The sequence below is a fragment of the Gobio gobio genome, assembly GCF_949357685.1.
Source record: "Gobio gobio genome assembly, chromosome: 2".
Lineage (NCBI taxonomy): Eukaryota > Metazoa > Chordata > Actinopteri > Cypriniformes > Gobionidae > Gobio > Gobio gobio.
This window is the reverse complement of record NC_137098.1, coordinates 27203020-27217882: the sequence shown is the minus strand read 5'-3', so window position 1 is coordinate 27217882 and position 14863 is coordinate 27203020. Positions and strand designations below refer to the sequence as shown.

Below are 14863 nucleotides of genomic sequence, written 5' to 3'. Positions count from 1 at the left end.
TTTATTATTTATGCAGTTAAGAAAGGTGTTTGATAACTATTACATTTCTGTATATGTCTAACAGGGAAGGCCACAGGTAAAAATAACATTTATTATAATGGGTTTATGTAAAGATTGTTTTAAGTTCACTTAAATTAAAAGTTGCTTTTTTAAAGCCTAATAAATGTTGAAATTGGGAGCTTTCAGTTATACTGTAATGTAACGTCATTAATGTTTCATAGAGAAATTAGTATCATTGATACTGGCCTTCATTCATAAAAAGATGCCATTACAACACATATTTAAAATATGCTGTCTTTAAATTGTTTCTACATTAATTTGGAGAGTAACTGAAATTATTAAAATATTAAAAACTTGCGATTAATCGCGATTAATTACAGAAACATTTTTGATTAATTAGTTAACTTTTTTTAATCGATTCCCAGCACTAGTAGAAATACTAGTAGTGTCCGCAGTCAAATTTGAATCTCTGTAACCAACCAGTTCTTTCTTCTGATCTCTCTTCTGGACTTGAAAAAAATCCGCATTTGCTCACCTTTGTGTCGTTCCAAACTTTTAAGATTTTTTTACTCTAGAACAAACTATGACATGCTCGCTAACATTTGCAAGTGGATGGATAATCACTGGCATGTGTTAATAGCTAGGGAGGTGTACATGTTTAATTTAAATAAAGTCCCTCAAACTTGCATATGGACGTACATTTTGAGGTAATGATTCCTTTTAGTCACACCACCTGTTTTAAGTTAAGTACTATAAATACTATTTTAACCTGCGCAAGCGCGCAGATCCAGCAAAACATCCTTCTGTGTGCCATAAGGTTGCAGACCACTTTTTTTTTTTATATATATATATATATATATTCTGGCCACTCTTTTTATTATAATGAATGAAAGTGAGTTAGGTGAGAACAGAGGCTGTCAAGCTTCAAAACCAATAAAAAAAAATCACCATAAAAGTGTCATATGGCTAGTGTCTGTACTTACAAGTCTTCTAAAGTAAGTAGCAATGTTTTATTCATGAGCACATCATTCTCCATAAAGTCTCCAGAAAGTCTCCATAAAACATGGAATCCCAACATGTGTGTGTGTGTGTGTGTGTGTGTTTGTTTGTATGTAGGGTGGACCTGCGAAACCAGAAGAAGGAGGAGACAAGTTTGACTCTCGCTGCGTGACCTCTACTGACCCTATCTTCCCTCTGCCATCTCCAACACTTCCTTCTGTAGTCACAGATGTCATGAACTCTCCTCCATCAGGTTCGGTCTAACTCTAAATCTTTTCCTGCTGTCATCTTCTCAATCATTATCTGTCTCTCTCTACCTGTCTGCATTTTGGCCATAATGTTAGTCATGTCAGTTTTGTGTTGATGTCTACTTATGAATATGCATGTAATGTCCATTAAGTGACCTGTATGTTCGTGTATAATATATTTTAGGCCCCAAAGAAGATCTAGTCAACAATATTCTTAGAGGTGAGATCCACTCCCCATCATTTAACCATCATACGCTCATCTTCATCAGTCACTTGCCTCTTGCAGAGCACTGAGAGGTGTTGTATATCATGGTCAAGCTGTGTGTCTGTTTGTATTTTGCAGTAATCGAACCTCAGCTTATTGATGAGCTCAAACAGCACAACTCCTACCAGAAGCTGTTGAAGAAGCAGTGCAAGGAACTCAAGGAGTTGAGCAAGAAACATATGAAAAAGGTAAAAAGCGCTTAAATGATGTTGTATGTATGTACCAACATGGTCACGTTCAACCATGGGTGGGTAATAATTTTTAACTTGATAAAAAAGTTCTTCAAGATCAACTTTAATGTTGGGTTGAGAAAACCTGGTTAGAAAGGGGGTTTAGCAAGTTGCTAGCATCTTTTAGCACATTGCTAATATATTTCAACAATGTGCTAAAACATGTTAGCAAAACATGTACACGTGTTTATCTGAAGACATTTTTTCATTTGTAAAACTGTTGCAAGTAAAACTGCTTTCTTCTCGTTGAAATAACTCCAAGCCTCTGTTACTAACAAAGCTGTAAAGCGCTTTGGATGGCCGTAGGTCTGTTAAAAGCACTATATAAATGCAGTCCATTTACCATTTACTAATTTGAAAACCTCACAGTTTCTAAGCAGTTACAGTGTAACAATGTTATAGTTTGAGAGCGTGAATTGAGTCTGCCACAGCTCTCAGTAGATAGCGAAGTTAACTTCAATTTTCAGTTGCGAGGCAAGAGCATTGTTTAGTTTTTAGATGCTTTTATTGATGTTTTATTTCAGTAATGAGCTAGCTGAACAGTCACATGATTAAAAACTACTTTGGTGAAAATCTAATTTGTTTGTCATTTCTAGTAGTTTTGATGGCTTTTTTGAAGTTTTGATCATTTGCTGGAATGATGGCAGTCAAGACCTGGAATCGCTTCATAAACGTGCTGTTATAGACAATTAATCAACACCTTTAAACATCTATCAGCCAATCACAATCAAGCTTTCAGAAGTGCTGTGGCATAAGAATGGTGAACTTATATCAGCGCTGTAGCGTTGTGATAAATGCCAGCAGAGTCCCATTACCTTCTTTCCCCTCCAGTTGTTTCTTTTCGACTGTCCTATGCAAACAAAGGCAGAAAGACCAAAGAGTAACTAAAAAAAAAAAGAATGTGTATTTGTGTGTTTCAGATGTGGGCTCTCAGTAAGGAACAAAGGACCCGCTGTAATCAGCTGAACTCTGACCTCCAGAGGAAACGGAGTCAGATGGAGAAGCGTATGCGCTCCAGTCTGAAGAAAAAGTGAGGGCAATTAAAGTCGGCATTGACCTTTTTACCTTAATTGATGTTGACCAGGTAGTTGTGTGAAACTGTTTGCTGTATTTTATATTATGATCATATAAAGGTCAGGAGTTCAGAGTGGTAAAGCAGACTGAATGTGCAGTTCTGAGGAGGAACATCGTGTTAAGCAGAGAATAAAGCATAGGAATGGGCTTCAGCCCTCTGATGGGTATTTTACAATGTTTAAGGCAGGGAACGACACCAGTATTTAGGCACAGACTGCCTTATTTAGTTATAAGTACTCAAACACTCTGACCTTTCAGAGAACATCTGACCTTTTGTGCAGTTTTCACATGCTCGGTGTCACAAATTAGCTTATTTGATTAGTGACCCAGAATCGGAAATATTTCTTCACTTTATAGTAGAACATTTCTTTGTTATAAATTAATCAAATTATTTTAAACTGGCCCTTGGTTTAAACAACATTGGAGAGTGTTCACGTTGAATAATTTATTTATGAATTTTTGTTATTGTTATCATTATAAATGGTTGTTTGCTGTTTGTATGTGCGCAGTGGGTCAGAGGAGCCCGTGCAGAGAGAATTGAACGAGCTGGATCTGGAGCTACAGAAACAGACAGAGCAGCTCAGAGAAGAGCAGATGAAGGAGCTTGTTGTGCGCAGAAAGGCACAACATAAGCTAGAGAAAGACGCTAAACAATGCCACCTCCAAGAGGTATGACACGCATAACAAAAGCCCAAAGACATCGCGATCACAGCTGCTCTGAGAGGCACTACACACACACTGCTAAAAATGCTGATTCTTTGTGACTTTGTGCTTCTGTCTCAGGCCAATCAGAAACTGAGGGAAATCGCCCAGGATTGTCAAGCATCCCAGATCAAAAAACTCAAGGACGTGTGTGACAAGTAAGAAATGTTTGGTTGTGTTTTGAGGTGCATTTGTGTGTTTGGACAAATGCTGAAATGTCACATTTCTACTTGCAGAGAGAAGAAAGAGTTACAGAAAATTCTGGAAAGGAAGAGGGTAAACAGCATCACAGAGGCCAAGAAAGGAGAAAAGGAAAAGGCTGAGACGTTAGTAATGTTTTTTTCTCATCTCAAGGACAGTGCCTGTTGCAGTCCTGGGGTTAAACTGTTAGCTCACCCAAAAATGAAAAATCTGTCATCATTTATTCACATAAATGTATAATCTACCAAAGAGTTACAAATAAAACAATATTATGGCTTATTTCTGCATTTCCGGCAAAACGCTCCACTCATGAACAGCTCACGCTCAACAGTAAAACTACGTACATGAATCCGCTCCGACATGAACTTTCTCCGTACTGTAGGCAACTATACTTGTTGTAGCCTTTAAGAATAAATGTATTTAGATTCATATTTATGTTTAAATATTATAATGTTATTTTTTTTATTTAATCTATGTTGACTATGAAAAGTGAACAGCATTAGTAAGAAAGGACACATCATAAATGCGTAATATGTTGGAAGAAATGGAGCAGGTCAGAAATGATTTTGACCACTTCATTAAGTTATGGTTTGTAGAAAGCCTTTCTTTAAAATGAATTTCATTTGTATAAATTTATTTTATTCAATGTTTCATCAACCAATTGCCTGGATTTAATAAACAATAAGCAAATATAGCAGACAATATAACCAAGACATGGAGGCGCCGGCGCGATTAAAGGATTAGTTCACTTTCAAATAAACTTTTGCTTATAATTTACTCACCCCCTTGTCATCCAAGATATCCATGTCTTTCTGTCTTCAGTCGAAAAGAAATGAAGATTTTTGATGAAAAGATTTCAGGATATTTCTCCATAAAATGGAAGTCAATAGACTCCATACGGTTCAAGGTCCAAATGAGAGGTTCAGTACAGCTTCAGAAGGGCTTTAAACCACATCAAATGGTACCAGACGATCAACAAGGGTCTTATCTAGCGAAACGATCAGTCTTTTTTTTTTTTAAATAAATCAAGTTTAAGTTTTATAAGCACAAATGCTCGCCGTGCTCTGTTCAGTAATGCGCGCTCGTGACATTACGTAATACACAATTACGTTGAAAAGGTCACGCTAGACGCAGGCGGAAGTACCGAGTCAGTGTTTACAAATGAGCGGAAGGAGGACCGTATCCACATATTCAAACGTCTTTGCGCCTGCGTCTAGCGTGACCTTTTCAACGTAATTGTGTATTACGTGACGTCACGAGCACGCATCACTGAACAGAGCACGGCGAGCATTTGTGCTTATAAAACTTAAACTTTATTTATAAAAAAAAAATGACAGATCGTTTCGCTAGATAAGACCCTTATTGATCGCCTGGTACCGTTTGATGTGGTTTAAAGCCCTTTGGAACCTCTGTACTGAACCTCTCATCTTTTCATCAAAAATCTTCATTTCTTTTCGACTGAAGACAGAAAGACATGGATATCTTGGTTGACAAGGGGGTGAGTAAATTATAAGCAAAAGTTTATTTGAAAGTGAACTAATCCTTTAATAGCATTGCACGTGAACTGGAGAGCATCTCACAGACATGAGACATTTTCAAAATAAATGAAAATTCAAAACGAAAAGAAATAGGCTACTCTCTGATAATGAAATGTGCATTTCTCTTGTGGAATGAGCGAGCTTGCGTAATAGGTCAGTATTAGATTTTGGATAGCTAGGTTGGCTTGTATGTTTGGTGCGGAATAGGTGCGGTAGGGGGCCTAAACTCATATTCTTTCATAGGGCCCAAAATTGCTAGCGGAGCCCCTGCCTGTACGACTTTCTTTCTTCTGCAGAACACAAAACAAGATATTTTGAAGAAGGTTGGTAACTAAACAGTTTTGATTACCATTAACTTTTACTGGATAAAGACATTTCTCAAAATATCTTTCATTATGTTTCACAGAAGAAAGAAAACCACTCAGGTTTGGATCGATATGAGGGTGAATAAATGATGACAGAATTTTTATTTAACTCTTTGTCTCATTGTCTCGCATAAAAATTTAAATTCTGTCATCATGTATTTTGTCCATATATGAAAGACAATTTACATTTACACAATGGGGACCCCACAATGGGGTCTGCTGTGCCCTTTAATGTTTTTCTGAATTATTTTAAAAACATTTCGACCTGTAGCTTAGTCTAGAAATGTTCTGAAATGCCTAAAGATCTTTTAAAAGAGATCAACCTATTTCTCTGTCCTGTTATTGAAACTGTGCCAAGTGAAACATTGACGCAAAGATAAATGAGAGCATTTTTTGAAGTTGCTGCTGAGGTTGTTCGAGCCATTAACATCTGGAGAGTTCAGCATTGCACTCGGCACCTCGACTCACCCCATAGCAATTGTACAAGGAAAGTAACCTCCTTCTGTCATTCTCTCACTTAGCAGGGAGCAGAACGAGATCAATAGAAAACACATCAATGAATCGGTCAACTTAATCCGTCAGGTGAGTTCTGGAAGTGTCTGGATTTAGTATTATGTGGATTTGTTTATGTAAATGGCTCTTTTATACGAACTGATAATTATTGAAGACTTTACACCTTGTCCTAATTAGGTGCCCCTTAAGTTTCCATTGTCAGGTTTTTTAAGAATTTTTTTTGGCCTGTACTGAGAGCATAAAGGCCCAGACACACCAAACTGACATCAAAGGGGCAACAAAAGCCAGCTGTGGTGTCACCTCACATCGCCTGCATCTGGGCCAAAAAATTGCGTTTGAATATTCCTTTATCACAGTCCCCGTGTCGTCACATCCTGCTCCGATTAGTAGTGTAAAGAAATTTCTGCCTGAATTATTGTCAATGAACGGATGGCAGTTTTTAGAAGAAAGTTAAACTAATTTAGTTACCTTAACAATAAACGTCAATATTTAAAACTCATTATTTAGACTTACATGATACCTATGTATTTCGTTGCTTATTTTAAGTCAAGTCACCTTTATATAGCACTTTTTATATAGTTTGTTTTGGCTGTACAGCCGCTCTGAAGGAAAATAGTGTCATTGTCCAGCTTAAGTTCAGGGTTGATTTGTTTCTGTTGTAAGAAAGTTATTGAGTTAATTTATCTATACAGCAGCTCTGGAGAAAACATTGATGTCATCGTCCAGCTCAGTTCAGTTCTCATACAATGGTGTCAATGCAGTCAGATCAATAATATTGTTGAATATTAAGTGTCCCCGACTAAGTAAGCCAGAGGCGAGAGTGGCAAGGAATCCAAACTCCATCAGGTGACAGAACGGAGAACAAAATCCTTGGGAGAAACCAGGCTCAGTCGGGGGGCCAGTTCTCCTCTAGCCAATGAACGAACCGTGTATGATTATGATTCAGCCAGCGTTACAGCTCAGAAGTCAGATTGGGATCGGAACATTCAAAATATTTAATCCAGTTCCATCTGGGTGAAGGTCGGATTCATCACGCCGGTATGGAAACGGTTTTGTTGAGGATCAGTGCCACTGGCTGTTGTGTTGATGAGGCCTTCACATGGTAGAGTCTAGCAATCTAACAATCTCTGCTGACACTTCAGGGCTGTGTTGTTTTATTGTAACATTATCTGAGAGGTGCGATTGACATCAATGCCAGCCATGAGATTAAAGTTACTTCCAGATGAATAATCAGACTGATTTAATTTAATTTTTAATGTTATTTTGTTAATTTTTGCATTGTATTACCCCCCCATTATTGTCTACAGTATAAATAATATCCAATCATTGCACTCAAACACGGAGGATATGAATAGTTTTTGATGATCAAACCAGATATTTTTGAATAATCTTCTATGAGCTGGAAATCTTCCTTTATTTAAACAACTTCAATTTGATGTAATTATTAAAAATTGCATCATAAAGTAAGTGCATGAAAAATTTGAACATTATTGTTTAATATAAGTTTCCCCCAAAACCTTTAATTTAATCCCCCCAAAATAGACTTAAGTTGTAAATAATATTAAAAAATATATCTAACTCTAATGCTCTTTAATGTGAAATGTTGTTTGTATTGTATTCTTGCAGTTCTGCAATAAAATAAGGTGATCAGATTGCGCATACATAGTATGGCTTGCACGTTCCCCTTGAAATCACAAAATATGCATCAGAATATTATGACACCTTTTTTTTCTTTGTTTCACAGTTTTCAATTGTATACTGAGGTTGGTGTCTTTAGAAGTATCAGTCAGTGCTGAATTTTACAATCCCATGCTATGGCCATAGTCATTGAAACATGCTGCAGTGGAAATTTTTTTACGCTCCTATTTGAAGCTTCCGCTTTTCGAACACTGCCTATACACTGCAAAGTCTATAGCCAGCAGGCTGCTACCACGTACGTTCTGTGCCTGCATAATTGGAAAAATCTCTCCATTCCAGCATGTGCGTCATTCAAAAGGTTAACCGGAAGAGCTACGACTGTGGCTATGACTGTGGTTATGACTGTGGTATGAACCGTAAAACACAGTAGCAGTTGCTTGCTTTCGTCACTTTAATTTCCCTTCTTGAGCACTGGTTCACTAAGCTGAACAGCCAGTCACAATGATCTGTCACCGCTGTGCTCCATCGCAGAGTCAACATGCTCAATTGGCCAAAAAGCTGCCCACAGGGGTCAGACTAGTGCCAATGCTGTGGAACACAGAGCAAAAACTAGACAGACAGTCACTCAACGATGGCCGAAGTTTGCCGATCATCAGCTTGGTGTGTGTCACAGCCTTAATACAGCACAAGACAATAAATAGCCAATCAGAGCCATAGATACTGGATGTTTCTGTTTTCGTTTCATCGCTGGGTAGCTCCACCCATAGTAAAAACCTGACTGGTCCTAGTCAAGAAAACTGTCTAATAAACAAGCACTCAACAGAATGTCTCATCACTTTTAGACAGAAACTGTCTTTGACACTGTTATTGCTCAACACCTTGTTAGGACAAAGTGGTACAGAGCCATATAAAACATACGCCTGTACAATCAAGGTCAATGTTCCTCATAAATTCCCTTAATTCCCTCTCTCTCTTTGTGTAGCTGGAAGAGTCTCAGGGGAAGCGTCAAGACAAGTTAAAAATCCTTCACAAGGAAATCCTTCAGAAGATAGAGGAGGAGGTTCCTGCGGTAAGTCCATGCACAGATCTTTTCTGCCTTCAGTCCTGACATGCTAGTCCCTTTTTATCTTTTACTGATCGATTCCTACTTTTTAAGGCAAACTTTAGAAAGTATCCCTTACAGATGTGTCCCATTGTAACTATAGCTTTTGCCAAAATACGATAGCTACAAGAGATATAATGTCAGTCACTGTCATTAACCCTCTGAAGTCTGAGCTGTTTTGGGGCCTTTAGAAGTTTTGACATGCTGACAATTGTGCTATTTTCATTTGCTTATAAACATATTAATGGCAAAAGTGTAATTACTCTGTATTCAGCACAAACTGGGCTACCATAATATCTGAGCAGCATGTATGTACATGCTTGTATTTTTGAGAGAATAATGTTTATGCATAATTTTTAAAAAACCAAAAAATTTGTTTTAAAATTAAGGCTTCAAAACACACAATAGATATGTGTTCAAAAGACCTTTGAATAATGTGTGTATTTGCATTGAGTTTTTGCTTCAAAATGATGTGAGAAAAAAGTAATGTAATTTCAGGTTCTTAAAGCTTCTTACACTATTTCAAGTAAGGGTAGGGAATATACCAGTCACGATAAACCAGTACGATTTTTACAACTGCTATACATTTCCTTGCCTTGATTTTAAACTGTTCAAGTACAACAAGACAAGAAAGAGAACTCAATTCCGTATTTGCACGCAGTTTGACACACTGTTTTCTAAACGCACATATCCAAAGTGTATGCGCAGAAAGCCGCCTGTAATAGTTTGTAAGTACTGAATTGATTTACCTTGTTTTTTTGGTATGTACCATATGCCTCAGAGACAACACTATTTTGTCAAGTGGCTGACCGCATAATCAGAAAGAGCTTTATTTGTAGTAACAGTAATATAGCATTTTCTCCACCATACAATATATTTTAAAATGAACTGCATGCCATTTAGCAACAAAAGTCATCCAGCTTTTGTTAATGTGTTATTCTAAAATCGATCTAGCTTACTCCAGTCAGCAACAAGTGTCTCGTAGCAAGCCACCAAGCTAACGCACAGAGTAACGTTATAACATAACTTTTAGTATGACTATTTTTACCAAGTAAAACAGTGCTGCGTTACCCCATAATTTGAATTTGTCTTCCATGAGTCCAGTCGGCTGTGGAGGTGAAGACGACAACTACCATGATTCCTGGCTCATCCATAGCCTCATCAAGCTACGCATTGCTATGAATAAGTGACCTCTAGTGGCAAAACTTACATGCTGTGCCTTTAAGATATTTTTAATGAAACCTGGGGTCCCTCCATTAAAAGTACTGGTAACCAAAGCGGTCACAAAGGCATCATAATATGAATCCCAAGTCCTGTGAAGAGATACGATCCCTTTGTATTGATGATCAGATTTAATTTAGGCTTTTATTATATTTACATTTTTGGGTGGACTATCCTTTTAAATGGAAAGTATTCAGGTAAACATAGTCGATTATGTCTTAAACAGCTGGGGGGAAATCGAATATGCATCATTATATTGGATCTGAGTGTTCGGTCTTATATGAACATATATTAGGACAACATCCTAATATACCTTTTGCTGTCAGTGTCCTTAATTTTATCAAACACTGCTCTTGACTAAGTAATTTTAATATATATATATATATATATATATATATATATATGTTTGATTTTTAATACGAATAAATAGCGCTCATAAACGGCCGTCGATGGCATTCTCAAGTGAAACGAGTTGAGGCTTGGACCCAGAAACGGCGTTCCTTATGTCACTACTTAACAAGCGGATGGACAGGTGTGGTGGTATGGGTACGTTTAATGGTTGGGTTGGGTGTAAGGGAAGTGTCAACAGTGTAATTATAAACGTAACTACAGAAATGAATTACAGATGTAATTACATGGAGGTATTTTTTAATATGTAAGTACAATGTAAAAACATGTATGTACACAATAAGTGCATTGTATTAAATTATCAATTTAAATGTTAGTACATAGTAGTTAAAGACACCTAATATAAAGTGGGTCCAAAATTGCTTATTGTGACATAAAAACTTAGTCATATCACCCAACCCTAGTTGGTCATATAACCCAACCTTTTTGTTATCTCATAATAATGTTATTGAGCTTGAATTATTTTTTCTTCTTACTCCATGTGGAATGGCACTCTAAATCCTCACATCTTTGCAGAACCAGAACCGTCTGACCTTCGAGTACGAGGCGGTGCTGAAGCTCGTGCCAGAGGAGGTCTCTCACCTCCTGCTGGAGTTCGAGAGCAAAGGCCCTCGTAAAGACACCCTGATAGGTCAGGCCAATGACAGCCCCAGCTCTGGCCCCTCCTCCAACTGCAGCACACCCCCTTACTCCTCCCCGAACCACAGCTGGAGCAACATAGGCAATATCTCACTGCTGGAATCCTCCTCAACCTCAAACACTCCCGTCAAGTCAGAGACGGGTTCGACAGGAGTGTACTAGTGATACTAAAGTTTGCTTTATTTGTTTTTCCAATCCATTTCTGTCCACAGTGGATTTAAAGAATATGCATAGTATTACTAAAAATGTTATGCATTTTTTGAGGATTTTTTTTAAATCTGTCTTTCTGGATCAAATCAGACAATTTTTTTTTTTTTTTTTTTTTTAAACCAAAGTTCTGTTTTAATGAATTGTGGATTTTATCTAGCTTTAATGACTTGGGCTCTCGTACATACTAATGCCTGTACGTAAGAAACCTGTGGAAAACAGAGGGACTTCTCTATTTATTTCTGTTGTATATTGTGCACTTTGCAGCTTTACGTGTAGTTCCACGAGTCGTCCTGAAGGTGGCAGTGTAAATTTGGCAGTAATCAATTAGAATACATGACGGTTGGATTTTGCCTTCTCGTATTGTAATCTAGTCTTCTGTCACCCTCCTCTTCCTGTTTACTATTATAAATTGGGTCAGTTTTCTGGTTCTAAGTCCATTTGCGTCTTTTCCCCACCATCCTTTCACTCTCTTCGTATCTCTCAGGGCTCCGAGGCTTAAAATTAAGACTGTTGGAGTTGACGTACATGTATCCAGTGCTAGCGTGCATTAATCACACTATCATACCAGAGCATGACAGTGTGCTTTATGATCTCGATCGAAGCACTTTGACAAAGACAATGATTACAGCACTTATGACTATCAAACAATTACATTTGCAGAGTAAGTAACGTAATATGCAATATGCACGTTACGTTTCTTCTCCATGCATTGATGAAAAAATTTCCTTAAGTGTGTTGTGTGTGTGTGTTGTGTGTGTGTGTTTGTGTGTGTGTGTGTGGGGTGTGGGGGGGGGGGGGGGGGGGTGGGTGATGGCTGCAAGAATGGACACTGCACAGTAGAGTTTAGAAGGCCAGAAGGTAAAAGGGCTGAAGTGAGATGGGAAAACCCCATCATTCACTATGAGAAGCGAGCTTTGAGGGTGTTTATATGACTCATGAGCCCATTTAATGTGTTCGCATGTTCAGTCAATAGCTTTATATACCCGTATAAGCAGGGATAAATGGTACTTGCATGTAAACATTTCCTCTCTCCACGTCTCATTATCTTTGGAGAGGGACATTAGTGTTGTACATACTACCAGGAAATATTAGTGTGTGTATTTCATTCGAAACCACATGAGAGTTTATATCGATCTACATGTAATTCATTCCATTTTAGAGGTAAATGAATTCTACTACTGACTAGAGGAGAAGTCGTGAGCGACGTCTGTCTTTTGCTTGTGTTAGGCTGATCCAGTGTCCCAACAACATGCACACGTTCTACAGTCATCCTAAGCACCATTCAGCTGTCTTTTACTGCCTGTCTGTCATTGTATTGTTTTGGTTCAAATGAGGTACAAGTGTTTTAATGAGAAGCACCTAAATACTTTATGGCCTGTAATTGTATTATTTTTTTTAATTGTAGACACTTTATGATTGCCTGTGTAATAACGTGGTATGGTTTTTATGTTTAGTAATGGTTGAATGGCACTACTTTATCATTTTAAAAACCCAACAATTCCTTTTTTTCCTTTTCTTTTTTAAATCATGGGATTTAGAACCCCACTTTTTAGTGTCTTAAAATGGGACAAAATTCAGGTTGTTGTTCTTCTGTTGTTTGTTTTTTTTTGTTTTTTTAATTTTAGCACCTTTTACTTTGTAAATGCTTTGCAAATCATGTCCTGTAAATTGAGTTAATTGTTGGTATACGGTTTGTTTTTTCAAGGCAGACATTAGCATGTTAATTTCAGTCTATAATCATACGTCCTCAGGGGATGAGCCAGGCTGGTCCATCACACTTGTGGGCCCAAACTGAGTGATACTTTGTGTACTGAAATCTGTGAGGACTGCAGTCAGACTTTTAAGGGACAAAACCTGCTTAACCAAGGGCTAACTTCTGCTCGGCCTCAGTTACAGCTTTAACCAAGTAGCCTACATATCCCATAGTTTCTGTCTCTCCGTGTCTGTCTCTTTCTCAGCTTCTACTGACACACTATTTGTTAACACTGTATGTAGATAATGTACTGGTCTGCCTTGTTTAAGGGGAAAACTATTACTCTGGATGTAATTTTTATTGCCTCGATAAATAATATAACTGTACATTCAATAAATACAGAACATTGCCAAACATGTCTGGCTGGTGCTTCCCTCTTTCAGTTCTACTTTTATAGGATGAGAACAAGTTTTTAGATTGTGAAATGGTTTTGTGAAGGACAGATTACGTGACAAGATGAAGGTGTGCGAGACATCCTCAATTATGTAATGATAGTTATTTTCTTATTACAAAGAATGTGTAGAGAAGAAAGAAAATGTCTAGTGTTTCGTAATATTTATGAACTATAATAGTATTTATTAATATTTTGAATTAGCATATGTACTTTTTTTTATAATTGTTATGCCTGTTTAGCTTTTATTTCATTTTTAGTCAATTTATTACTTGAATTTAACATTATTTTGAGTTATGCAAGGCAATATTTCTTATTTTTGTTTAAATTTGTGTGTGTGTGTGTGTGTGTTGGTCCCCCTGAGGAAAACAGCATATAAATGTTGTTTTTTGAAAATGCAGAACGTTTTAGGGTTAGGGGATACAATATACAGTTTGTACAGTATAAAAATCATTATGTCTATGGTAAGTTCCCATAAAAGATGAAAACCCAATGTGTGGGTTTCAGACATGGGAATTGTCAAAACAAAAGCAGCGCACCCTTGAAAATTGATTTATTGTTTTTAAATACCTCATCTACACACCAAGGCATTATATGCATAAAGCATCCTGACGTTGAATATCATTCAGCATTGCTGTACAGTTTGCTTATAAATAGATGCTATTCTATTGTCATATGACATTGCTTTGAAGAGTTAATACTTCCTCACTTGTCTCCTGATGATTTCTTTTGAAAGACATCTGTGAAACATGATTTTTAGAATAACCTTTGACCCATTTTGACTAGTTGCTACAGTTTTACCACAGAGTTTGAGATAGAAGAGGGGATTTGTCTCCTTTTTAGAGCAACTATTTAAAAAAAACATATTATAATTGTGAGGCTTATGAAAGCGCCTCAGAGCTGAATGCAATTCTTAAGACCCTTCAACAGCTTCTAAGTACAAAAGCCTCTCCGGTCTTTATTTGAAGATGGCGACAGTAAAAAACACAAAAAGCCTGTTTGCTTTGATCTACAGCTGGGATTGCTTTGCAAGGCTTGTTTTTTTGATGGGACAGTGATGTTGCAAAAATGCTGGTTGGAACAACTCCATTTCTGATTGCAGCTTAACATCAAACATTCAAGTGACTGAAAAAAAAAACAATCCTCCGCAATCTCATTAAATATTAGGATATAAATTTAGGATTTTTTGAATACATGTTAGTTGATGCTATGAAGGTTATTACTATGCTAAAAATAAAAACATTAAAAAATCAGACATTAGAATAAAACAAATACAGGAAAGCGTCAGTCATTAATTTCCATTGGTTGACACTGTGGGAGACAGTCCAAATGCTTCTATTTAGCTTATTTCTTACTAAACACAACA

The 14863-nt window shown here is 37.1% G+C and overlaps 1 protein-coding gene across 4 annotated transcripts in view; it reads left to right on the top strand.

The window, feature by feature from the left end:
- The window catches only part of plcb3 (phospholipase C, beta 3 (phosphatidylinositol-specific)), a 72467-nt gene extending 59005 nt beyond the window's left edge, over positions 1 to 13462 (top strand). For 2 of the 4 annotated variants that reach the window (XM_079803073.1, XM_079803075.1), the window contains 10 exons: positions 1117 to 1252; positions 1432 to 1467; positions 1591 to 1700; positions 2663 to 2772; positions 3326 to 3485; positions 3600 to 3676; positions 3755 to 3844; positions 6144 to 6204; positions 8756 to 8842; positions 11021 to 13462. In XM_079803073.1, the coding sequence (XP_079659199.1) occupies positions 1117 to 1252; positions 1432 to 1467; positions 1591 to 1700; positions 2663 to 2772; positions 3326 to 3485; positions 3600 to 3676; positions 3755 to 3844; positions 6144 to 6204; positions 8756 to 8842; positions 11021 to 11305 (1152 nt within the window). In that variant the 3' untranslated portion in view covers positions 11306 to 13462. Of the gene's footprint in view, positions 1 to 1116; positions 1253 to 1431; positions 1468 to 1590; positions 1701 to 2662; positions 2773 to 3325; positions 3486 to 3599; positions 3677 to 3754; positions 3845 to 6143; positions 6205 to 8755; positions 9234 to 11020 lie in introns of those variants that run through there. The other 2 variants (XM_079803074.1, XM_079803076.1) reach the window with 2 other exon arrangements.
- The last annotated feature ends 1401 nt before the right edge of the window (positions 13463 to 14863 follow it).